The sequence below is a fragment of the Poecilia formosa genome, unplaced genomic scaffold (genome assembly GCF_000485575.1).
Source record: "Poecilia formosa unplaced genomic scaffold, Poecilia_formosa-5.1.2 Scaffold42, whole genome shotgun sequence".
In the NCBI taxonomy this organism is placed as follows: Eukaryota; Metazoa; Chordata; class Actinopteri; order Cyprinodontiformes; family Poeciliidae; genus Poecilia; species Poecilia formosa.
In genome coordinates, this window is record NW_006799981.1 from 2,821,955 (window position 1) to 2,848,926 (window position 26,972).

At 42.7% G+C, this 26,972-nt stretch overlaps 1 protein-coding gene across 1 annotated transcript in view; it reads right to left on the reverse strand.

Moving 5' to 3' along the window:
- Window positions 1-26,771, reverse strand: part of jag1b (jagged canonical Notch ligand 1b) — a 37,007-nt gene extending 10,236 nt beyond the window's left edge. The window contains exons 1-16 of the mRNA XM_007551529.2: window positions 26,190-26,771; window positions 25,723-26,028; window positions 17,008-17,059; window positions 12,452-12,709; window positions 11,937-11,997; window positions 8,408-8,538; window positions 7,330-7,449; window positions 5,700-5,813; window positions 5,384-5,611; window positions 4,866-4,912; window positions 3,459-3,632; window positions 2,648-2,798; window positions 998-1,162; window positions 794-907; window positions 552-665; window positions 296-409 (exon numbers count right to left, since the gene is read on the reverse strand). Of these exons, the coding sequence (XP_007551591.1) occupies window positions 296-409; window positions 552-665; window positions 794-907; window positions 998-1,162; window positions 2,648-2,798; window positions 3,459-3,632; window positions 4,866-4,912; window positions 5,384-5,611; window positions 5,700-5,813; window positions 7,330-7,449; window positions 8,408-8,538; window positions 11,937-11,997; window positions 12,452-12,709; window positions 17,008-17,059; window positions 25,723-26,028; window positions 26,190-26,249 (2,209 nt within the window). The 5' untranslated portion in view covers window positions 26,250-26,771. The remainder of the gene's footprint in view (window positions 1-295; window positions 410-551; window positions 666-793; window positions 908-997; window positions 1,163-2,647; window positions 2,799-3,458; window positions 3,633-4,865; window positions 4,913-5,383; window positions 5,612-5,699; window positions 5,814-7,329; window positions 7,450-8,407; window positions 8,539-11,936; window positions 11,998-12,451; window positions 12,710-17,007; window positions 17,060-25,722; window positions 26,029-26,189) is intronic.
- Window positions 26,772-26,972: the final 201 nt, after the last annotated feature.

Genomic DNA, 26,972 nt, shown 5'->3' on the forward strand with positions numbered 1-26,972 from the left:
AAACTAAAGAAAAGAAAAAAAAAGTGAGGAAAATTTTGATTAAAGTCTGAAATCAAATTTAGGGTTAATAAAAAAACTAAAGAAAAGAAAAAAAAATCTGAGCTTTTATTTTTAAACCATATCGCCTGGCCCTAAATTGTACTGAGATTAAATTGCACACATCTGGACTCTACAATATCGTAATAGAAATTTATTACAATGGATTTTATTGGCGGCATCAAAAATCCAGATAAAATCTGAGAAGTTCCCCTTAAATGTGGAGGATTAACCCCGAGCTGCAGCGCCTGCTGCTCACCTATGTTGCAGGTCGTGCCCTCCCAGCCTGGGGAACACTTGCACTGGAATGTGTCACCCTCATCATGGCAGGTGCCCCCATTGTTGCACGTAGCTTCATCGCACTGGCTTTCACCTGCAAGGTATGTGTGAAAAATCTCAGGGTTTGTAAGGTAATAGATAATCGAGTACAGCCATGAGCACATACCATGAGCCTGCACGGACAGACAACACGGGTGTGGAAAATAAAATAAAAAAAAAATGGGGGAGGCTCTTACGTGAGTGGCAGGTTTTCCCCTTCCAGCCATTTTTGCACTCGCAGAAGAAATCAGACACCAGGTCTCGACATGTCCCTCCATTATGACAGGGGTTGGTGCTGCAGTCATCTATGTCTGGAAATATTAGATGGGTGTGTGTGATTTGAGGGCGGCATATCAAACGGGCGATGGAAGACACATTTTTCTGTTGAGACGGTTTGAGCAGCGACATGAGGAAAGGATGAGGCGGCGGCGTGACTCACTGATCTCGCAGTGGTCGCCCTCCCAGCCGTCGGCGCAGATGCACTGGTAGACGCTGACTTTGTCGATGCACGTGCCTCCGTTGCGACACGGGTTGCTCTCGCAGTCGTTTATGTCTAGAGTACGAGAGAGACTTGGTGAGATCGGCAGCGACAGTGCGGAGCAAACGTGACGCGCTGCCATGGCGACGGTAAATTCGTCCGTACTCTCGTGGCAGTAGGTCCCTCTGAAGCCCTCCTGGCACTCGCAGCTGAACTGACCCCCCGCTTGGCTCCGGCAGCGACCGTGAGGTCCACACACATTTGACGAAATGTAGCGCTCTCCTCCTGGCGTGCTGTTAGATGCCACGGCGACGGTACAGCTGTCAATCACTGCAAAAAGACGCCACAGACATTAATGGAACAAGTTCTGACCAGAAATAAAAAGGTGATAATACTTGTGGATTTGTCCCCCAATTAAAATATCAAATAATTCAATTGTGAATTCTTTTCTTTTAAACAGGCAGAGCAATACAATAAACGTGAAATATTTGAATGAAAAAGTAGAAAACAACATATTTGAGAGAGAATGAAAAAGTGTGAAGTTCCCTCATTTTTATTTAATTTTCTTGATATAGAAGATCTTTATAGTCTGTTCCCAGGAACAAGAATGTTCCATAAATCTGCCAACAAAAATCTAATTTTCAAAAACAAAAAGCAACCATCTGTATCAGCGCCAACATTTCTTATTTATTTATTTTTTTTACTTTAAATCTGCGGTCAGGGGCCACATTTGGACATCCCTTATCTGCCAGATTTTCTTCTTAGTCCGATCTTTATCTCCATCCATCCTCTCAACAGTTCTTAGAGTATCCCCTCAGCATGATGCTACCACCAGCCCAAAAAGTTAATCCAACCAGATATCCTTGTTCCACATGTGGTCTGAACCTCAGAGTTTCTTTCTCACTCCTAAAAGGCCAGATTTGTGAAGCGTACTAGTAATAAGTTTTGCACCTGAGCTGTGTCTCTGCAGCTCCTCCAGTGCCACCATGACTCTCTCTTTCTGTTCTTTTAGTTATCTTTAATAAGTTTGCAGTTGTGTTGCATTTATACCGTTGCACTTGAGTTTACGTATTAGAGTAGAGGGGTTTAATACATATGCACGCCACACTTTTCATATTCTACTTTTGTCTCAGTCTATTTCATGAAATCTGAGTAAACTGCACTCAGTTAAGTTGTTTGTAATGTGACAAAAGGTGAAAAAGTGGAAGCCTCTGCTCGGCTCTGCAGCAGTGGGGGAGAAGGTCACGGTGGGGCGTTGATGGGACAAACAGCGATAAGCGGTCATGCTTTCATAAGCAATTTAGAGTGACTGTATTTTTTTTTTTCCCACCACGCTAAAATCCCCTCCTTTCCCCCTGTCTGATCAGGTTAGGCGCATGAGGTGAATTTGCTTCCCTGTAAATCGCTTAATTTGTGCCAAGAGCGCAGAGAATCCCACTGTCTGGTATCTGCCTCTGTGGTTGGTCCACTCACTCAATTGCATGAGCAGGCACTGAAGACTGTGCGCACTCATTGAAGGGGAAAAGAAGAGGTAGCCCACCAAGTCATTACTGAGAACACACACGGTGCTATCGGGCTTCTGCCAGATCTTCAGGAAATTTCTGCACGTTTGGGCTCATTGGGAACGGCTTAGCTTAGAGGAGAGAGCATCAAATCTGCTCGACTCCGCCAAGAAACTTCATTGTATGAAAACTAAGCAAGTATTGCTCTCGTGGGAAAAATGTGGGTGAAGTGTTTCACTACTGCACGGCGCACAGATCATCTTTCAGCAGCTTTCTGGAAAAAGCCTGTGGTCGCTGAAAGCGAGAGATATACCTTTACACGTGGTGGTGCGACAGTGGTCTTTGAGGTGGGAGCAGTTCTTGCCCTCGTAGTCCTCTGGGCACGCGCAGAAGTAGTCTGTGGCCCGGTTGTAGCAGGGCGCTCCGTTCTGGCAAGGGTTGGGTGAGCAGTAATCTATATCCAGCTAAGGGGAGAGAAAAGGGATTGAATGGTGAGTAGAGAATTCGATAACCGATATAGTTTCTGCTACAGAAAACAAAGCAAATCCCCACGAGCATCCTTCACTTGGGCCGTGCCAGGAAACGACACACGGACACACACACACACACACACACACACAAGGCAGGGAGGAAGAGAGGAGGAGAGAAAAAACAACGAGGCAGAGACACAGGAGCCGTCCTCTTGAGTCGAAGCTTCAGTGCTGAGGAATGCATCGCGCTGCAGCCAGGAGCAGCTTCTAGAAAACCATCCATTTTAAGAGGGGAGGACTGGAGAGCAGGGTGTGGCTGCAAACGCCACGATACAGCAGCCTCAACCCACAACGGGTTAACAGAACCAGTCCTACACAGTTCCTCAAGATGATGTTACAAAACTGTCAGTGAACGTTTGAGGGAACGAGGGAGGATGGATACATGGATGGATGAAGGTTACAACTAATGGTATTGATGGAACTACAGGATAGATGGAAGGATTCGATTAGCTGGAGCAGAGTATTTGTTAAAATCACATTTATCCTCTTCCCAACTGCATAAAGACTAAAAAACATTTTTTTTTCAATGCTCTTCCTTCTAGCATATCCACCTACGCCTTTAGGACTCGTGCTTCGTTCGTGCGGACGTCTCACCTGGCACAGGTTCCCAGAGAAGCCGGTCAGGCACAGACACTGGAAGCCGTTGACCTCGTCCTGACAGCGGCCGCCGTTCAGGCACGGCGAGCTGGCGCATTCGTCCACGTCCCTCTCGCAGTGGTCGCCAGCAAAGCCAGGGGCGCACGTGCAGCGGTACCCGTTCACCAGGTCCTGAGAGAGGCACAAACTCAGATCAACGTCGGATGCATGTGACCAATGGCTCCAGCTGAGTGGAGCCCAAACAATAACTGAGAAACCAGGGAGCAAAGCTGAAGCGGGAACGACGGGGGTGGGCAGTGATGTTACGATTATTTCAACACATTTTCCTGGTATGGGCTCAACCGAGTGGAGCTCACTGTAATTTAATCTGGTGAGCCGGAGAAAAAGCGTGTTCCTCCTTTTAAAACCTCTCAAGACACTTTCCTGATTATAATTTTTAACAGAAACAATTCAGCCTCTGGTTTCAGGAAATCTGATTCAGCTGCAGCGGATTGTAAGGGTCTACACACCACTGTTAAAATGCCAGGTTTCAAGATCCTGTTTCAAGCTTTAGTAAGAAAGCAAACTGAAGATTCTTAATTAATCTTGGGGGAAAAAGTCATAAGTTAACATTTGGCCTTACACCAAATCTCAGCAGGCACAGATTCCCAAAGACAGACCTGACAGAAACTATAGTAGATGTTTTCTGACATTTCCTCTGTCAATCTTTAGAGCTTAAAAGCGCCAGGCGGATCGCTATGTCAAAGGTCAATCAGGAGACAGGCGGAACATTGTTTTCAAAACATTAGATATAAATCACTGAACACAGCCAGCATTAAAGGGTGAAAACATGGTACGTCTGTGGCAATACCAAGGAGGTCGATACATCGTCTATGAAACAACGGATCCTAGAGGTCGCCAAGACACCGACAGCAACATTAAAGAGGCTGGTTGTGTAGAACCAGTAACAACTATCTCCTTTATTCTTCACAAAATAAAAAACTGAGTGGCAGGTGTGGCAAGAAAACCAGTTGGAAAAACAAAATCTTATTTGAAGTCTGCAAAAACATGACACTGTGATGAAATTTAGTCCACCATTCAAAAAGATTATGTATGGCGGTGCCAGCACCAAAACCATGCAATAGATGTTCCTTAAGCTGGAACTGCAGTCAGATAGAACCCGATGTTTGCACTGAACCACCAAACTTCAGAAGGTTGAAGATGAAGACAACGCCCCAAAGAACATGTCTTCACCAGAAGAAGAATAAACATTTTTTGAAAGGTCCAGGCAGACCCCAATCAAGTTTTAATAGGCGTGTAAACTTTTTATATCCGTTGTCTTTACAACCGCCCACGTAAACGTCTCTGTTATTAAGTCGAAGCTACAACCCGACCGAGCCGGATGGTTTCTGACCCGTCACCTACCTTACAGGTTCCTCCATTCAGGCACTGGTCCTTGCAGTCGTTTATGTCTGCATGGGAAAAAAAAACAAATCAGAGGATTAATTCTAAACAGCTCTGGTAAATAGTTAGTCTTAGGAAACAAGTCTCTGCTTTATGTTCCTCACGCCCGGGGCCTTTAAAAACATTGTTGTGAGAATAAAGTGCACGACGTGGATGATGGGAATGCAAAGGGAAAAAGGAAAAACAAAAGTGCACAACAAGAGTATTGAGCAATCCAGTCGGCTGCCAAGTGAAACTCAAGCTCAGATTGTTTTGAGCCCGTCCTAATCACCACAGACACACACACACACACACGCACACACAAAAGTCTAATAATTGAACTGCAGACAAGTTTACACTGCACAAGCGTCACTGCTTTGCTTCATGCCTTCATGTTGCAGCTGTAAATTCAGCACGGACTGACTGAATGGAAATTATTTCTAAACACCAGCCAGGAGTTGGACTTGTGTCCTGCTCAACAGCTGCAGCTTTCAACTCACTGGTGTCACAGTTCTGCCCCGTCCAACCAGGCAGGCACTCGCAGAAGTAGCTGCCAATCAGGTTGCGGCAGGAGTTGGCGTTGACGCAGGGCTTGCTGTCGCACTCGTTGGCGTCTATCAGACACGTCTTCCCCATCCACTGCGGAGGACAGTGGCACTTGTAGCCGTTCACCAGGTCCTGACACGTCCCGCCGTGGTTACAGGGGCTGGGGGAGCAGTCGTCCACATCTGCTCAACAGCAGGTGGAAATGGTTAAGCTGGAATTACGTTTTCTTTGATTCTGTTAATTGTTGAGACGTTGCAGATTCAGTCTTACTGGTGGTGCAGGACGGGCCGCTCCAGCCCGGCGCGCACTGACACTCGTAGCCTTGAGCGGTTTCTGAGCAGCTCCCTCCATTAGAGCACGGATTGGAGAGGCAGGCGTGTTCAGCTAAAAAAAAAAAAAGCACATTTTTTACAAGTTGCATAAGAAACGCATTGTTTTATACAATAGAAATACATTTTTCTCATTTTGTCACGTTACAAGTAGATTTTATGTGTTAGATCACTATAAAGTAGTGAAGAATGGATGGAATGTATATTCTGAAGCCTGCTGGTTTAACTGGGTTCTACTTTAGTGCAAATGTTTTGCTACCTGGGCCACAACTGGAGCAAAAAAAAAAAACAACCTTCTTCCAGTTTTATTGAAAATAAACTACACAACTGTGTTAATGAAATACACCAGCCATATATATATATATATATATATATATATATATATATTGTTATAAATATGTTATTTTTTAAACCCTCTTATTTAGTCTTTTTTTAATAAATGAATGCGCTCAATTCTACCTCAGAGTAAAAGATATTGGATGTTTGTGGTGTTACCTTCTGTCAAATGAACATAAAAAAATATGGTTATTAAAAGTTTAATAGTTTGGGCTGGTGTTAAAGTGATTAATTTTACTCTTTTAATTTGTTTCCAAGTGAAGTAAATTCCACTTCACTTAGTTTTAAGCATTTCACCGTCAGTCTAGTGAAATAAATCTGTACTATTCTCGAATTGTGGAAAAGGGACGCAGAGAATCGCACTACGGGTCTCAAAGTTAAGGGAGTGAATATGAATGCATACCAACAACATCAAAAAAATAAAATTCTCATCCTTCCACGTCACAATTGTGCAGTAATATTTGTTTTTTATCACATAAAATCCCAATTTACTAAGTCAGCCAAAATTCCTTCCTTTATCACCACAACACATCCATAGATCATCCTCCCCCGCTCCAAGAGCCCGCCGTTAAAAACCCGCCCCAATCTCCCTCTCACTACCCGCCTCAACAGCGCCGTCCGCCAGGAAACCGTACTTCATGCTATGCTGACCTGACCAGTGCAGCGTGACTTCCCTCAGACTCCCCGCCATTCTACCGGAGAGGCGCGGACGGGTTTAGGGATGAGCGCGTCCCAAATGAATCAGAAATGAATGATTTACTCCAGAAACGAGTAGAGCAGCGAGGGGTGACCATCTCTTGGTATGCCAGGAGGAGGGGGGAGGGGCTACCATAGCCCCGGTCAGCAGACCTCACGTTACAAAGGGCATCGTTTCCTGACATCCCCGCAGTTAAGCTGTCAGCACCTCACGAGGCTCAGATTTAATGAGGAAAATAACCATCTCCATGGTAAGTGTTCACAACAGCTGAACCTTAGCACCGCATTCATCTGAAGAAGCTAAAAGGACAACCGGCCTCTGGAGATCAACATCGGTGGATTACCTGACTTGGAGGAGGAGGAGGGCACTTACACTCAAGTGGAAACAGATTATTGCAAGTTACCACCTCCTCTGATTACAAACCCGGAGCACCTCTGACCTCTAGTCTGCAGGCTCACGGAGCCCAAACCTTCTAGCTCTCTGCAGCTGCAAACGTGACTCTGAAACCCCTCGAGAAAATCCGTCCCCAGAGCCTCACCTCTCTCACAGTTTGCTCCGGAGTAGCCCTCAGCGCAGGTACACTGGTACTTATCAGGTCCTGTGTTGATGCACGTTCCTCCATTCAAGCATGGCTGGTGAGTGCCGCAGTAGTTCAGATCTGGATGAGAGAAGAAATGAGGTTTTAAAACGGCCACAGCTCTATAGTCTATCAATAGCCAGATTGATGTGATGTGACCTTAACAGAGAGCAACGTTAACGTGACACTTCTACTGAAAAAAACTCAAGAGGGGGAAAAAAATTGAAAATAAACATGCAAAAGTGATTAAGCTAATAAATGTTCAGACACATTTAGATTTCATCTGACTGAAACCTTGAATAAAGTTCAGCATTTTTGCAATTTTTTTAAAACCATAGTTGGCAGATAAATTACACAAAATCTTATTGTACAAATGTATCAGTCAGAAAAAGAATACAAAGTATTTTTGCATCACTTCTAGGTAAATATTCCAACACTTTGGCACGGGGAGTGACCAAATATGGGTCAAATATTTGTGATCTTCCACATGAACCATAAAGCACCTGTATATGTCTGGGTCACACACAGAATTTCTTTACAACAATTCATAAGTGTATTTTAGGCACAAAAACAGCAGTGTGTTAACCAGACACCCCCCCCCAAAACACACTGGTGGCAGCATAATGCTCTGAGGTGTAACTGACATAATTATGGATTCATCAGCAGAAAATTAAAACTTTAGGACAGCTTAATGTCATTTTCTTACAAATATCTGTATGGTCTCTGAGAGGGGCTAAAAACAAGACATGTCCTCACCATCTGATTTAATGAACACCGTCACGAAAACGTTTGCTTTAATAAAATATTTAAAGGTGCACAAACTTGGACAATCAAGTTTATGAAGCTTAATATTTAGAATTTTCATCCCAATAGATTTGTTTTGCTTTTTTGTTGCATTATGAATGACATAGGTTACATTTAAGGTGGTTATCATTGTTTTTACATTTCAAAAACCTGCCACCTTAAACCGGGACGTGTTCCTTTTTGAGATCCACTGCAACTGTCGATGCAGCCAAAACTAAGGAGAGTGAGAAATAACCTTTATCACAGAGGTGGCCGCCCCAGTTGAGGTCGCACAGGCATTGCCATGGTTCAACGCAGGTGCCATGCACACAGCCCGGGTGGGGGATGCATTTATCGCAGTACAGGCCCTGCCATCCGTACAGACACCTGCAACACAATCAGAAACGAGACGAGAGGTCAAAAATAAAAAAATAAAAAAACTCCCGCACATGCAGAATGTTATTTACAACAAGGCCAGAAAATCCCCATGGCATCTGTAAATATCCTAATCCTCCACTTATTCCAGATTCCTTCCGAATAATCTGATCCTAATGAAGTACACAGCAGCATTAGCTGCCCAGGAGCTGCACGGACTAAACAAAGAGGCAGTATTCACACAAGAATAAACACCACAAATAAATTTTAAGCAGCCGAGTGTTTATGCAACTGCATTTTTACAATACTTGGGCACAAGGAGACATGGGTGCCTTAGCATTTTAACCAAACAGAAAACAAAGAAAAACACTAAATTACAGCTCCAATGGGACCTTTGGGGTGGCTAACATTAGCATGCGACCAGACGTTCCCTTTAACGATGCTGTGCCTGCGGCTTGGCACTGGCGTCACTAACACAGAGAGGAGCGCTCGGCCCTCCTTTCAGCTGTTTCACTGCTGCCCGTCTTGGTTCCCATGAGTCAGTGAGCAGGCCTGCGCCTCAAGGCTGAGAGCAGGAGGAGGACAAACTCTTTGCTGACCACTCAAACGTTAGAGTCCATAATTACACCGATAACGTTGCCCTTTTTGTTCTCGGCTCCATAATTGCAACAGCGTGACTGATTTGTCCGCGCTTTGGAGGTGGCGGAGCTGCGATACTGTTGCTGCTGTGGAGCCTATAGTGACAGGAAACAGCGTCCCCCTGGAGCAGCGGCGCACTGATTAGCCTAAAAAAAAAAAAATAAACGGGTGGAAAGTAAAAATAAACATGGTGCTTAAGTAAACACCAGTCCACTGTGCGCTCTTGAAAATGGGCGAATCCTCTATCGGAAGGTTTCAAGCAGAAGCTCAAGTTACTTAGTTAGTACAGTGAATGTGACTGCCTGTAGCATGTTTTATTAGCAGTACAAAACCCCCTGTAGGTTCTGTGTGCAATTCCCTACAAAACAGACCTTGATTTAAAGGATAACAACATTTCTAAGCATTTCAAATCAATAACAAAAGTTTTAAGCTCAAAGGGATAAAGGCGAAATATCGCTCTATTCTGTCCAGCTTTCCCACTATCCGCTAAAAGTATTTTTCTTTCTCAGTTTAAATAAACCACAGACATGCCTGAACACGTCATAGAAAACACACTCCTTTCAAATAGTTTTTCAGATCTCTCATAATGCAATTTCAGTTTTCTTCACTTAGTAAAAGGAATTTTGAAGTATTGGCACAGCCTGATAGCGGGCACCTGTGATGCAATCCCATTCCCAATTCCAGCATCTTAAAGATCAAAGAAGAATGAAACAAACTCCGTTTAGCCTTCCGGCTTTCCGCTGAAAGTCTTGCTCTCCCTCGCCTTCTTGCAGCGCGAATAAATCACAAACATGTCTGGACATGTTTGAAAAAGACCTTCTAAGCATTTTATGACCATTTTAAATCCTCACTGATCAAATTTTTGACTCTTTATAACAGCATCCACACTGAGGAGTGTTGAGGATTGTTTTTTGTTTTCCGACTGGTCTGAGACGATTAGGCTGAATTCCAGCTAACAGCTGATATGTTGATGCATCATCATACATACAGTCTCATCATTCCTGTGGTTTAACATCTTTTCGGAAACGACTTAAATGTTCTAACATTGAATACCTACAATAACGTCTGCATAATTCTGAATATTCTGTGTCATAGATCAGATCAGTTAAACAATGGAAATCATTTTGGTTCTTATTCTTTATCCAAATACAACAATACTATGAATCTCGTCATATTAGTCCATGCCTAAATGGGACATTATGTTGGACCCTGCTACTGAATCTGCATCAGCAAATTCCTTCATAGCTTTCTAAGAGGACTGGGACTGAAATGAAAGAAAAAAGAAGAAAAAAAAAAACACCCTCAGGAATATCATCTGCTGAGGAACTGCAGACATTAAACTAGGAACAAGGAGGCTGCCCTTGCCTGAAACCAGTGTTGCTATGTACCGCTGTTATTAAACACACCACAACCGCCCCAGTGGTGGGAAACGGCTCACTGACTACAATAACAGAGGACCTAGCTTCAAGAGTTTAAACCCTGAGCTTTAAATATAGCCACACCTGTCAGAAGACTAAAGCGAGTCAACCTCTTGTTCTGCCAATACTTCAGGCTCCTACAAGAAATCTGATTCAGTCAAAAGCTTGGGAAACACAACAAAGCTGCAAAAAGCAAACACGATCATCCATTGGTGAGCGAGTTATGGCCAAATCAGACAGCTAAAGCAAGCAGTGAAATCCTGATCTGTGCAATGAGCTGATCACCAGGACCTCCTCCGGGACGAGGAGATATAACTGCGCCTCTGATACCCATCTGTGCTGGAGCTTTTCCTCTGGCTGTGTGAATAAATAGCATTAGAAGCCATTAGCTACACAAAAAAAAGGCTCATCCAAATGCTGAACCAGATTTGACTGATAACTTTTGCCACGTAAGCGGATCGATGTCACTTTTTAGCACTGAATTGTGGCTGTTTAGCATTATCTTGGCCCAGTCTAGCAGCTTCAATCCAAAACTCAGTTAAGGCCTTGGAAACTGTCCTGGAGCTCCCCTCCCCTCCAAAAAAAAAAATGTATACACAGTGCCAATATCTGATTGCAGTTGGTTGTCTTTGATTTTAGATAGCGGGTTTAGAGTAAAAGGAGCTGAATGCAAACACTTTCTAGATTTTTATTTGTAATGCATGCCTCCTAATTGTTCCACTTCCAAATTGCATTTTTTTGCTTTGAGCTGATAAACAACATCCATCCATCCATTTTCTTTACACCCTTGTCCCTTGGTGGGGTCAGGAGGGTTGCTGGTGCCTATCTCCAGCTATCGTTCCGGGTGGGAGGTGGGGTACGCCCTGGACAGGTCGCCAGTCTGTCGCAGGGCAACACAGTCACACTCACACCTAGGGGCAATTTGGAGAGGCCAATTAACCTGACAGTCATGTTTTTGGACTGTGGGAGGAAACCCACATATACACAGGGAGAACATGCAAGCTCCATGCAGAGAGACCGGGGCCGGGAATTGAACCCAGAACCTTCTTGCTGCAAGGCAACAGCTCTACCAACTGCGCCACTGTGCAGCCTGATAAACAACATGCAATCCCAATAAAATACAACGCAAAACATGAGAAAGGTGACAGAATGTGCAAAAATTCAAGTAAGATGAACACTTTTTGATGGCCCTGTACATACAGTATTAAACTCTTGATAAGCAGAACTTACAACAACCTCAATACTTATGAGCGAGATGGTATAAAAAGGGGCAATTTTATGAACATCCCAAATTAAAGGAGATCATTTTCATTTCAGGAGGATAAACTGAACATAGCAACTCGAGACACTTACTTGCATTCACCTGGCTCCTTACACGATCCATGTTCAGTGCTGCAGCCTTGTCGACAAATAGCTAGAAGAAGAAGACGATCATTTAAAAACATAACTAGATTTAAATTTAGCTGGATTTGGTTGCATTGTAATTATAGCAGTAAATGTAATTACTATGCTGTCTGTATGAATAAACACAGCTGCCAACACCCAGGATTATAGCACAGTAAAATGTCTAATCATTTTGCTGACTACTGTGCAGACTGATTTTTTTTGTTTGTTTTTTTTTTACTATGAAACATCGTTTTCTGCACAGACGGATAAACACAGATAAACTTGAAACGTCTACAGACGGAGAGAGATCTGAAAAAAGGCATTGTTGAATGAAACAGACAATGCATCAGCATGAATCACAGATCACACAGTCTGCGTGATGAAGTTTTTAAAGATTTGTTCATCAGCAGAAAAGCCTGAAGCTACGTCACCATTTTCCACCGCAGAGACGTGCTTAAGCCTGCCACCTCCGCTGGGCTTACCTGTGTTGCACTCAGGTCCAGACCAGCCTTCCAGGCAGGTCTTGTTTCCATTGTAGTCGCACGTGTAATGTCCGAAGAACTCGTCTCTGGGTCGGCAGAACTTGTTGCAGCCGAAGCCGTAGTAGTGCTCGTCGCAGCTGACCCGGATTTCGTACTCGAACTGAGCGACCGGGCCGTTGTGAATCAGTTTCTGCCACTGTGGGCTTGGGTTGATCATGCCCGAGTGAGAGGCTTTCTCTATCAGCTTCCCGTCGGAACCTACAACACATCGACATCGGCACAATGAGAACCCTTTTTCGCTGTTGTTCAGATGCTCGAGAGAACAGCTGTGCAGAGTGCAACGTCCGACATTGTGCTATTGGGTGTTGTTAAGTTGTTAAGTTCTCGACCATAAATTGGGAACCCGAAACTGCCTCAAAAATTTCTGACACAAATTGCAGGAGATCTCTGATATAGCAGATTATATGTAATTAAGGCAACTATGTGTGCTAGAAAGGAAGAAAAGTACAAGGAGGAAATGCAGGAAAAAAAAGGGAAAAGGATGCCTGTAATGAGCGCTTTAACTGCTTTTTTTTCTCACGCTCCCTGTCCAGCTCCCACTGGTTGGGTTTCTGATCCGGAGCTTTACAGCCCAGGGATAATACTGGTCTCTGATGCTGCTCTCTGCATCTGCTCAGGCGAGGACAGAACCACAGCCGCCATAAATTACAGTGCGAGGACACTGATGCCTCAGTCACTGCTGGGAGGCCTGCCAGCATGCCTTTGGGACTTTTTCCCCAGCCTCTTTCAGATGCATTTTTTTTTGTTAACAGAAAGTATTAAAATCAACACTTCCACACACTCTGTCTCTCCAATGTTGCTAGTTAACACAGGCCACTAAAAGTTTTATGTCACACCATTCCTGCAGTTAAATTCCTATAATGAGAGCTCCAGGTGAGGGGAGCACAGACTAACAGTGTTGCCCCTCCCCCACGTGTTGCTGTACACTGCTGTTCAGCTCCCTCAAACACAGCCACACTTTGATTTTACTTATGAGAAAATTTCAACTGTCAGAATAAGCATTGAAGAGCTGGGCAATAGGTCAATTTAATAACATTTCTGTTATTGAAGATTTAATTCTGGGAAAATCTAGATTTTTTTTTAACCAATGCATTCTTGGGGTTTCCATATTTCATATTTTAGAGTGATATCAGCCAACTAAGAACTATAGCATATTTACAGCTTTGATTTTTTTCAACTTTGGGTTAACTGAGATTTTATGATGCTGTATATTTTTTTAGGGGGAAGAACATCAATTAAAATCAGACATTGTATGAGAAACCTGGAGATTTTTAACCCGTATCACCCAGCACTACCTTATGACCTGATGTAAAACAGCATTCACCATTTCATAGCAAACAAAACGATGATACACATCTCCAAGTCTGCGCGTGTACCTTACAGAACATAGACGCTTAACTTTCAGATTTCCAAAAGGGTGCCAACTTTTCTAAATCCTGGATGATCCATAACAAAGAGACTGAAACATCAAATTCACATTTGTCCTTGGCTCAGTTACCAATCCTGTGTCATTTGCTGCACATCCTCCTTTTCTCTCTCCACAGCCAGTAACTCATTACATCTCCGAATTTCACCATTCTACAAATTGGACACATTTTCTGTGCAACTCGATTCACTACTTAAGTGTTTTTCAGCTGTATGAAGCATAAAGTAAAGCTGCGCTGCCCCTTCCACGAGTTGCTGAGCACCGCCACTCAGCTGGCTGATAAACAAATGCTTCTTTCTGTGCATGAAAACAAATGTATCTACTTGGAGACTTGTTCATCAGGACAGTAAGGGTGTAAAAAAAACTAAACAAGTGCAACCAATCACTCTGATTTAGAAACAATTGGCAGTTCTAGTGGTTGTTTATTCTATATAATCACACTTAAAATGATAAGTTATGTTATAAAACATTAATAAAACTGTATTAAATCAATATTATAATCATTTCTGGAGCTGTGGGGATTTTTTTTTTTTTTTGCCGTTTTCTTTTAAGTCCGAGGTGATTATATGGCTTATATTTTTGTTTTAAAACTGTACATGAATGCTGTGAGTATTTTACTCAAAATCATGATAAACTCAGAATCTTCTCAGACACAGAGAACGTTTTATGGGTTGACTGTGCCAGGAGTAATGAGCTTCACACAGAGAGCAAACACACTCGAACTGAGCAAACATACTGGGCCCAATCTCCAGACGCGACACCGTCTGCTTACAAGCTCCACACATGAAATGCTACTCGTTCTGCCTCACATGCAGCACTCGACTCACTACCTGATGTCTAATCTTCCACCTGGGAGAGAATGAAAAAGATGTCAGTCATTATTTACTGTGGCTCACACGAGAGCAGAGGTGGGTGACCGCGAGGTGACTCGCTCCCTCTGTAGTGTGATGCAACGTCGAGTGTGTGCGCGCCGTTATTTATTCACCACGCTGCGGCGGTTGGCGGGTGGATTCTGAAATCGCAGTGCCCGGCAACATTTCGCAGCACCGTGGGATCCAGAGCGGAGCTGTGTGGCATTTCTCTACCGCCTGCTGGCCTGCGGTGTCAGGAGTAGCAGAGCCGCGCTACCTGCTGCCTGCCGCGGGGCCCAACATAAATCACGCCAGCTCCATAAATATCATTCTGGCGCTGAATTCTTTTTTCAAGATTTCAACGTTACCTAAAAGCAACACCTGTTCTAACACTTTGGAGTGACGACAGAATTGAAAACATGAGAATCACAGTAAATTAGGCATCGGTTTGTCATGAGACAGTTTGACAACCTTGATGATATGCCAGCTTCACATCAAATTTTAAACAAGCTATTATGTCTGTGGCTACTAAAACATGCTTATTACAGGTGCAACATATCTAACGTTTCCTCATTGGCATTTTGATCTTGAGAAACTTGGATGGTGAATTAATTTTTAAGTGCATATTGTTCAGAATGTTTTTCCTGCTGATGTTAGCCAGTTAATTAGTTGGTGATTCGTTCTGTCCAGGTAGCCTGTCTAATCTCCCCAACACCTGTTGTGCATATCTGCCAACTGTAGGCTTCACCAGAGCAATGGGTGGCACTCCTTTAGTTTCTACACCACGACTGACGAAGGTTTCTTCGAATTGTTTCTTTTTACTTAGTGAGCATCAACAGGTAAAGAAGCGGCAGCGCCCTGTTTCTCTGTGCTCCAGATAGAGAAGTACTTCCAGTACTTCCTAATTTAAATGTTTTTTCCCCAATTACAAAAAAAAAACAATTAAGAAAGAATTATGGCCAATTTTTAATGTCACATTTGAATTGCGATGCATCAATCAGATTAATTTTAGCATCTTAAATTAGTAAATGCCACATTTAGTATGGCTGGTATTACTAAATTAGAAATCTCTGAGCCTATTCGTCAGAAAACCGAGATGTTTAAAGTTACTCAGATTTAAAAAAGGATGTCAGTATTCACAGATTGGGTATGTGCCACAACTGACAAACACTAAGCTTAGCTCAAAAGAAAAAAACGGAGCAACGCTGTTGTAATAAATTCAGTCTGTTATTTTCATAAACTTTCATGCCCTTTCTCTGAATTTACTTTTAAACGCATCACAAACCCTGAAAATGGCTAGATTTGAGTCTTCATAAGATGCATTTCTAGTAACTCTGACTATTGGGATTCCTTAAAAGTCGTCATTTAAATTAAGAAAACTATCAAACTCAGCCAGACACATGAATGTAGCAGAGTTGTGAGCTGCCCTGCCAACCATAAAAAAGTTAAACCAACAGTGAGAGCGCATTCAGGGGGCTTTTCACACTAGTGTCCTAATGGTTCTCTGGGGAGCGGCAAATGCAGCAGAAAAGACCGAAACCTCGTCGAGTTCAGACAACACACTCCAGCTGAGGCCCGGCCCTCAATGCAGGTCACCACACCATGTCCAACCTGACCACCAGCCAGCAGGAGTCCCAACAGCAGCCAGTATTTAGATTTCTGCCTTGTGTCACCACCATGTTATTCCCACACTCGTGAGAAAAACGTGCAGAGTCTTTGAATGGCGCACAGAGTCCTTCCCAGTGAGCGCGCTCCGAGCTCACCTGCACCAGCAGGAACTTTAATCTGCGAGAAGGCACGGTTCAGAGGCCACGGACCCCTGTGTGGAGACTGCAGGCCGGGCTGCACGTTCTGGATGAACTCTTGTGTTTTATGCCTCAGTGATAGCGAGACAGCGTGACCCTGACCTCAGCTGGCAGCACCTGCCATCAGTCATCGGCCATATAAAAACATTTTTATAGGCCGGTGTGGGCAATGAGGCTCCCCTCCTCTGCCTCACCATCTCTTCTTCCTGCCCTCACAAGCACCTGTCAGCACACTTAAAAAGAAAAAAAACAGCCTGTGGATCTTGAGGAAAAGGGCAGTGGGGTTTGGGAAGGATAAACTTCCTTCCCTGACCTTCAACATAATGTCTCCCAGGTGCTGCCACAAGGACGGCCAAAAGACAGTAAAGAGAAAATAGGGCAGGACGTAGATGTCAGATGGAAAGAAATACTCACCACCAGTTTCATTGTTAAAGTCCCAGGCCTCCACTATCAAAGTATAGGACCTCTGAGGAAGAAGGGAGACAGAGAGATAAGAAGTGTCAGTGAAAATCAACACAACAAAAAAATTAAATAAAAATAATCATTGGTAATAATTAGGACATGCATATTTATTTGCAAGTTTCAATTTTCTGGCCCCAAACCTATGCTATCCAAGTCTTTTCATTCACTGCTGGACCTGAATAATCACAAAAGTGAGTCTTGGATGTGGCAATACTGCCAACGTTTGGAGAACTTTCCCCGTTTCCCAAAGTCTTACCCGTCCTCCCAGTGACATTTCATCCCCCTCTTTTCTCTAGAATGGCTAACAAAGCCTCCACCAGAAAATTCTGTCAACGCACGACTGCTGATCTGATTAACAGATAAGCCTGAGGTGGTGCAGAGGTCTCCCTATGATTAGAAAGACAGACGTATGGGCCAGTGGGCAAGCTGAGGGCTCACAAAACAGCAGAAAAACACCAGAGATCATCTAGAAGTTCATAGAAAAACATGCACATCCTCATTCTAAGGAAACGTTTCAATTTTATACTAATTTAAGTAACTTATGACAGAGATCTGAAGCTTTTCAAGTACCCAGCACAAGGCACAAAAAAGTCCAACTCTGAAAGGCCCATCTACATTTCAATTTTCCCAGAAACACGTTTTGTCCAGTCCAGGGTGGATCAAGCTCACACCGATATCGGTTTACACATTCACCCTAGCATGCACAACAGTTATGAGAGAACGAAAGCATCGGCAAAGTGAGAGAAAATGAAATCCACTTGTGGTGCTCGAGCATCCACTACTAGACATAAGTATCACTTGTTGTACTTGCACAGCTCCTTGCAGCGCCGCATGGAGGCATTTGAAAAATTCTGAAGTGCCAGTGAGTCCGTCTTCGCTGTGATGACTTCATGGTAAACAAACCTGCTCCAAAGGAAAACCCCTGCTCACTTTCCACACAAAGAAAGCAAGGAGCATGAGTCACTCCAGTGGATTTTTTTTTTCTCGCTTTGCCTTCACCTTGTTCTCAGGCATTCAACTTTCCATTTTACCAGGAGACATTTGTTTGATCCCTTGCCAGTACTTCCCTGCAATCAGGGCAACCATTATTTGAAATGCAACACTCATCAAAACTTTACAGTAAGTCCTGATTCATAACTGCTTGCAGTTGCTTAACACTGCACCGAGTCAGTGGTAACGTGATCCCTAATCATCCTCTACATTGTTGAAACCTGCAGCTAGTTATTCTAGCACTCAGAACAAGAGTGTTCTGGCAAGTATCAAGTTAAAGCTTTGGTGTTCCCCACCTCCCTCCACAGTGTCCAACACCTAAAAACCCAGCACAGGAACTTTAGCTTTTTAGCGTGCTAGTTGCTGGCAGATTAAATTTCAAGCTTAAACAAGAGCACTCAAAAACATCATTACAAGCTATTTTACTGCATGACATTTTGAAACCTCTTTGGGCTAGGAATGACTAACAGAAATAACTCTCACGCATGTGACAGCCGCTCAATACAAGCGGTGATCTCATCCTAAAAATGGGAACTCTAATGCAATTTCACCAACCACACAAGGCATTTATTCATTAGGAATTCAAGTGTACTTTTTTGTAATTTAGCATTTGGGAAAACTGATTTCCACCCCAGTTTAGGTGTGGGTCGCTATGGCATTCTGACAGTGTGACAGCCTTAAGTTAAAATACCACAATTTCACAATATTTGCACTCAAATTTAAGACATAAATAAACAAAGGCATGGTAAACAGTCTTTTTGTTTGTTTTTAGCAAATCTTAGATCATTTTAAAAGTATCTTTGTTGAGTATAATGTTTTCCACTTCAGGTTAGAGGGCCATAATGTTTCATTTTTAACTACAAGAAAACATCTGCAGTTCATACTGCAGATGTTCATTTGATTTATGACATAACTTTCGTGAAACAGATGCTAACTTTAGTATTGCTAGCAGCTAACAGTTAGCTAGTCTTGATCTTCTTGCAGTGCGTGCAAATCATTTATCACAGTTTCTATTTTTACTGGGTGCCAGAAATACTACAACACAAAACCTACAACTGTCTCTGATGCTTCCAGCTTCCTCAATGCTAATGCAACCGACTAACACCGCAACTAGCTAGCTCAAACAATGCTAAATGTTAACAGTTAGCAGCTAATGCATTCTATTGGTGCTAAACCAAAGCTGAATTTACAGAAAAAACAATAAAAGGGAAATTTTCAATACTTTTTTGGCATCAAAAAAGGATTAAAATTAGATAACCATAAAATATTATATGGACTAAACATTTGTGAACTTTAAATTCTATACTTTTGTAGATACGTTAAAAGGCTATTTATGTTGTAGATGCTTCTGTATTTTCACAGGCATTTTATTAAGAAGAAATTTAAACCAAAAATAAAAAATAAAAAGGTAAAAAACAAAAATCAGAGCACAGTTTTAAACCTTGGCGAGTTATACTATGATACCAAAGCCTATCTCAGTTGAATAATCCTTTAGCGATCTGTACATTCTGTTTTTTACATTGCAGAAGCTTTTCCCTAACTGTTGTGCTACGAACAGCACTGGATCTCTGCCAAGAGAAAACATCAACAAACAATGAAACGTCATACTGCGTCAATGACTGGCAGGATGGAAACCCTGCTCTCTGTTATAAGCTGAAATACACAAAAAACTGGCACATTAAATTCACAGGGCGCCTCAGATCTTAATACCTTTAAGACACATTCACAAAAGACAAAAACACACCCAGATCTTACACGACTTGGGCTTGCCTTGGCATGGAGGCCACTGAAGCACTTTAATCCCAACAAGGCTGATTATACATTAGTCTTAGCCCTAAAAATGATTAAAACAGTCTTTGATGTTACTTTGAATAAGCCTAACAGGTCACCATTTCAGACAGACAAAACAAAACAAAACAAAACAAAAAAAAAAAACTTGCAGAGAGTAAAACACAGCCCCACTCCTCATTCACTAACACTCCATAACTCCTCCGCTCTTATCAGCTTGAAACCGTCTTGCCACTGCCAGGTTCACTTTTCCCAGGCTTCCAGCTGACTCACCGCTTTTCTTTGAACTACAGAGAACACACTCCCTCTCTCCAACACACACATATAAACACACACACCCAAGTGCAGTAAGTGTGGCCATACGTCTTCTTATCTTTCCTGGCCGAGCAGGCACTGTCCTACAGACAACCAACACAGGCGATAAAGATCCTTCCAGTTCAAACCACACTCACTTGCCAAAGAACACAACTAAATCCTCTCAGTAGGGGAATTTTCTAACACACTCCCCTTGTCCTCCACTGTAAAAAATGAACCCATCTGATGTGCTATTACTAAGAAATATAACAAAATAAGGAGAGGCATGCGTCTTGGAAAAACAGGCAAAAGCTAAAGGTTGAAAATAAACTGAGGTCGTCAATCTGCAGGACGGAAATGCAAACTCCTTTAGTTTGCACATGATGACTGTTTTTTGTGACTAGAAATATTTCCAAAGGAGGAGGGTTTTTTTTGTAAGTGTGCCCTTCTTTAAGCCAGCTCACTGGCAGTGCACAGGCAACAGGCAGAGAAAGCTTAAGTCATCCTAGTAATCTTATTTTGGTAATGCGTAGTGGAAATGTTACCATTCTGAAACTTTCTGAATCTCAATACTGGTATTGAGATTTAGCTCGACTTTATATGAAGGCAACTGCTCATAAAAGAAAAACAGAAATGTTAGATCCGAGACAACATCTCTGTCTTCAATTAAAACAAAGGAAATGAAAATTTGTTAAGTTTATACGCCATGGCTGCCTGTTTTGTTACCTCATCTTTTCCTAAACTGCCAAATTTGTCTTTGTAAGTGTGTATTTTTTTTTAAACGACATGGTCAGCAGTGCCCAGCAACAGCAGGAGAAAACTTCACTCACTCCAACATCTCTCTGAGAGGACTTCAACCATAAAACAAAGGATGGAAGGAAAAGTTTAGTTGAATTTTCTTTTTTTAAAATTCTAATACACTCTGTCAAAAAAGTATTCAGCACAAGCCTAACTTCAAGCGTAAGGTATAAAAGAAGAGCTTAGTCTTGGTTGAAAAAGGTTGAAGATAAACAAGGATCCACAATCAGAATAAAGGAAATGCAAACAGAACAAGTCAAAGAGATCTTGACGCTTTGTATCAGATTTCTTCAGCAGCTCTAGCCAAAGAATGGCAAGATGGTCGATATAACACCTATGTGACAGTCCGAGATATAAAATGACAACTCTAATGTAGTCAAAATGAAGGCAAACAATGTAAATATCCCCGTCCCAACATGACCCATCTAAATAACGGCTCAATAAATATTCCACGAAGGATACATCGGAATCTCAACTGCAAGAAATCTCACCTTTTGCCAACATAAACAAAGACACCACAAACAGACCTTTTTTCACAAGGCAAACAAGATCAAAACACGAACCCCCAGACAAGAGATGAAAGCCATGTTGTGCATTTAACTAAACAAGCTTAGGGAGAGCGAGGGATCGCTTTTTGGCACGGGTCAGCCTCCATTAACGGAAATGCAAACAAAGCGCAGGTTATCTCGATTAAATGTGCCTCAGAAAGCATGTGATGCCATGCTTCTGTGTAACTTCAAAACAAGTCTGATAAGCAGTGAAGCGTCAGAAGCCATTATGCAATGTCACAGCGAAAAGCACTGCAAGTACAAATTTTAAAAAGGTGGAAAAAAAAGAAAGCAGAACAGGGTGAGGTACAAGAGAGACATTCTTTTCCCTCTTTCACTCGACTAATCTGCATTTAACTGCCACATCAGAGAAGAGTACATAAAACAAACATGTCATTATTCCCACAGCAGCCAACAGCAATTATCCTTCAGGCTGAGCCGCCTATTGTTCTTCGACACACCTTCGTGTTTTCAGACCGCTTTGGCTCGTCAACAAAAATCAATCACAGGGATATTAACATGTCCCAGCTCAGAGTAACACTACAACACTGTGCATGAAGGGGAAGATGGGAGAAAAATTGAATTATGTCATCTGATTTAAATGGATTAGGTAGTTAAAGTACCAAAAAAAAAAAAAAAACAGTATGGAGTTCTCACGGTAGCAGAACTAAAAATAAGGCGATGGTATTTACATAAGATCTAAAACAAAAATGTTATTTGTGCCACCACTTAAATAATAATAGAGGAGCCTTCTTTCAATCAGCTGACCAGCAGTGCACAGAATTTTTACACCAGAATCCTAAAAGAATCTCAATTTAAGCTTCAATGCATATCTTCCTAACCATATGATTCTGATCTTTGGCCAATTAATTCATGCATATGTAGTAGTGCAGCTTTTTGTCTTTAGGACCTTAGCCCAAGTATAACAAGCTGGTACTGACTAGTTACCTAATTAAGCTACCAATTCTAGTTGAGGGGGATGCCGTTTGGGGTTTGCCAGCTGTAGCTTAAAACTACACCTGAATAGGAATGATAAATCTTTTGTTTCTACACCATGATTTTCTGTGTTTTTGCAACTGCAATATTTTCAAGCAGCCATATTTGTCTTTCTTGTAAGTCTAGGAGCCTTCTTTCAATCAGCTGACCAGCAGTGCACAGCAACTAGTGCAGAAAAGGTGGGTCACTCATGAAATTGCTCTAATTTTTCCTTAAAGAAATGACTTCAAGGTATAGAAAAGATTTAACAGAAAGTCTTAAGCAATGTGAAACCACACATTTTTTCCAACTTTGCTACTTCTCGATACGAGTTCTGGCCCAACATGAAGACAAATCAAAATCCAACCTGTGATGTCTTTACTCAATTACTGACTTTCAAACAAAAGATAAATGTAAAAATTCTTCTCACTTTTTCCTAGGTGACCAAATATGCTGATGAAGCCAGAGAGATGTGGTCTTCCATCATTGCTGAGTCTACGACAACTGTTTCCTGTTGCTTGCCCTGCACTGGCTTTACAGCTGCGCTACCTCCATTATGTTCTGTAATCCTCACTGTAGTCACAGAGGGCACCCTATTGTCTCTACTTGATACACCGTGAGGGCCAGTGGAGCTGGGACCTCACTTCTCTTGTGGAATAAAAGCCCCAAGCAGACACCCTGAACCCAACACAAGTCTCCGAAACAGCGGTTCGTTTGTGTTAAAGAGGTCCAGCCAACATCGTCCAGTTCAACTGGACGCCTGGTTCTTGCCCTACCTGATCTGAGGACATGTGTGCAGCCTCATTAAGTGCAGCAGTTACCGTGGGTGGCAAGGTTAAAGCGATGAAATGCCTGCGGTCCAACCGAGCGTGATTTAAACAAAGCCCTCGGTCTGGACAAGAGGCCAACTTCATGCAGCTCACAAGAGAGGATGAAGGGACGAAGAGGGGTGGGGGAGAGGGCTTCATGAACTCTCAGGACCCAACAAGCCCAATTGCACCACACTGCCATCTGTCCACAACAGCCAATCAACTGATGAAAAGGACAAAGAGTGATATCATACCTAACCTGACAATTGTTAGTGTGCACTGGAGTAAAGCTCTTGAAGTGAAGGATGAGAGAATCTGGTCTTTACTAATTCAAGGGCTGTCTGCGCCAAAGCCCTTTGCATTGGAACAGTGCCCCAAACAATCCAGATGTTCTTATTTCATTGTATGGCAAGAAAATGTTTTTTTTGTTTGTTTTTTTTTAGTATGCATGAAACTGAAAGAGTACAACCAAGAGCCCTCAAACTTTACAAGGCACCAAGTTTGTTGTCCATCTCTGCTCTAGTGCTGTTGCAAGGGTTCACGCAAACCTAATGCTGCCAGAATGGGAATGTAAACAGAAACCTTTGTTGTTTAAAAAAATATGCAAGACGCCAGGCTCCAAGTAGAGCACAAATAAAAAGCACAAAGCATCAAATTCCCACAAGCCAACACAAACGTCCTTTTCTTTTTTTTTGACATGAACTGATAGGATCTGCCTCATATATCAGAGACAAAAACCGGTCATGATTGATGGAAACAACAAATCAGCGTGAATAATGCAAGATATTACAAGAAGAACTTCCATCACGATTGAGGTAAAAATAGCCTTGATGTAATTGGACACACACACATACCAGCAGACTGTGCCTTTCAGCTATCAGGCACAGTGGAGGAGTTTGTGGGCCAAGCTCTGGGGCCAGTCAGTCTGTGCACGGTCCCTTTTTTTTTTTTCACTTCATGGAAATGTGTTCCAGCATGGCAAATCATCTCTCTCACAAAGCTCCAGCACTCCCGCTTGTCAGGGTCGTTTATTTACCAAAAGAAGACGAGATGTGTGACCCAAAGAAACCAGAAAGTTTTCTCTTTTCTTTCTACTCTGGAGTTGCTGCAACTTGAGAAGCAACCAGAGGAGGCAGAGGAGAGGAAATCTGTGATTTAAACCGTTTCATGTCAACTGTTATCTGTTAAGATTATGCAAACAGGATCAAATAAAGTAAAGATTGCACCAATAGGGGTTCCCTAACAGATAATTGTAATCTAAGGAGTATGATGTGTAGTGGAGAAAAAAAAAGTGTTGCAGGTTTTCTGATAGAGGTAGTTTTGCATCCAACATAAACTGAAGGGATTTCGAGATTTTTTTTTGACATGTATCTGAACAGTACATGCCATCAGTCAATGTGTAAAGCATGGTTTCAATAAATCTAATGAATAAAAAAAAAATGCTCACGTTTACAATATCCGACACCAGATCAAAGCTGATTGCAGAAATATTGTACGACTTTTGTGCATCTCTATTTCAACGACTGCTTTTAACACTGTCACACACAAAGCAAGACACAGGAATGAAATAACTGGAGACACTTTCATCTTTACTCAAACTGATACGTGTCAGATGGCTATAATTAACTTCAAATCATAATTTCGAATTAGCAACCAAGTTTCACCCCAAGTCAAATTCCAAGTTTAACAATATGCAAAGTACTTTAACACCCTAAGCCAATTATGATGGACAGGTCTAGGCCTGGTGGACTAAAATACCTGCACATTGTAAATTAGTGCACACAATCTGGGGACCAGGGTCAGGGGGTGTCAAAAAAAAGAAGGATTCCAAAGGGAAACTTTTCCTTTGTTTGTTGCCTTTTCTATCCACTTTTTAAAGGGGGAGGGGGACGTTAAAGTCAGAGTCGATCCAAGTCTGAATGAGGCCCGGAGCAAATTTAATTTGGGACCCCACAAGTCACCACAGCAGCACAGACTTTCTGTTTATATTGTCCATGCTAAATTTTTCTAACATCTTTTTTTATCTTGTTTTTGCATTTTATATGTCTTATTTGATTTTGCATTACCAAGCAACAATGAGGAAAAAAAAGACTAACCATGGATGTATTTACAAGTAGTTTAAGTGTGCATTAAAGTTTTTTTTTTTCCAACGAGTATAATGTTTTGGTGTTTTTATTAGAATTTTGTCTTTCATACATAAAATGTGTTTACTTCTGGTAGGTTTTCAAACTTGTCTGTAAATTCAAACTTTCCTGGGCTTCCCAGGAAAAAAGGAGACACATAAAAAGTCACAAAGTTTTCATATGTTTCGTCCCGGCCCCAGTGAAGGTGATGTAAGGACATACATCTGCCTTCCGAACACCTATTTTCACTTCTCTATACGTTTTATTTGGGGATGGAAATCAGGAAATGTTTTTTTTTATTTTTATTTTTTTTTTTTTATGATTATTTAAGCCTCCACTCACCGGCCAGGCAAAGCTGAAGGGCAAAACTATCCTGGATTTGTCATTCCTGACAGGACTCCTGAAAGAAAACGTATTCCCTCCGAGGACAGGCGTAGATCCCATTCCGAAGCTGCAGGGCCCCGCAGCGGAAACCCTGGACTGGTATTCCTTCAGACAAACTTTGAAAAACGTGTCGCACTCGCTCCGTGCGCACTTTCGATCCGCTGCGCTCCGTGCGCCATCGCAACACATGCCGTTGGGCAACTCTCCGTTCGCGTTGTGCATCGACAAGATCTGCAGCTCGAATTGTCCCGATCCCTGCGACACCTGTTGGGAGACAGAAGAGTGGTTATTCAGCGTGCAGACCCGAACCTCTCCTGGAAGCACGGCTGCATGTCGAGCTAGCACACAGAACACAGCGGTGCATCCACTCAGCCGAACCGAGTGACCTTTCCCGCTGCTCCCCGACCAACAACAGATCCACATACCTCCACAAGAAAGCAGAGCAGGAAGAAGGCAGCAACCGCGGAGCTGCGTCTCAAAATCATGCCTGCTGTTTGCCACTCGTTTGTACTAGTCGTCCGGCCGACCCACGGCACCAGAGCTCTCCTCTGGTTTGAACATGCACGAATGGGGGGGAAACAGCAGTTTGCTTAGCGGAGCACAGGTTCCAGATTCATAGAAGAGCTGTGGTTTCTTTCCTGGTAGGTCCGTCAAACACTCCGGAGCGTCTGCTCTTCGTCTCCACTTGTTGCTGAGGAAAGTTTACGCAGAAGCCATGCGGCGGCCGATCCCACTGCAGACTGACTCACTGACTGCTGGTCCGAGTCTGAGCCCTAGCTACACAAGTTCAGCGAAGGGGAGTTGCCTCCATAATAATGAGGCAAGCTAGCACACAGCACCGCCCCTCAACCTTAAAGCTGCTTCTCACACTTTTCTGTAAAAAAACAGCACAATCACTTTAGATGCAGTTACCGCCTACAGAACAATATACAACCTCGCTGTTTAGCAAATTCGCTGTGAACGGTTTTAATCGAGATAAAACCCAGCCTCCCCGAGCTTCCACAGGTACGTGCCTCTGGTGGTGACATCACATGGGGCTGAGCAGGGCTGCAAACTTTTGATTGGGGCTTGAAGCACGATCAGGGTGCAGGTGGCGGTGGTGGTGCTTGACTGGGAGGTAATTATATATGTATAAAAACTGATGTTTATACTTTTTTTTTTAAAGAGAAAAAAATATGCTTTCACCAAATTATTTTGTGTAGAGAACA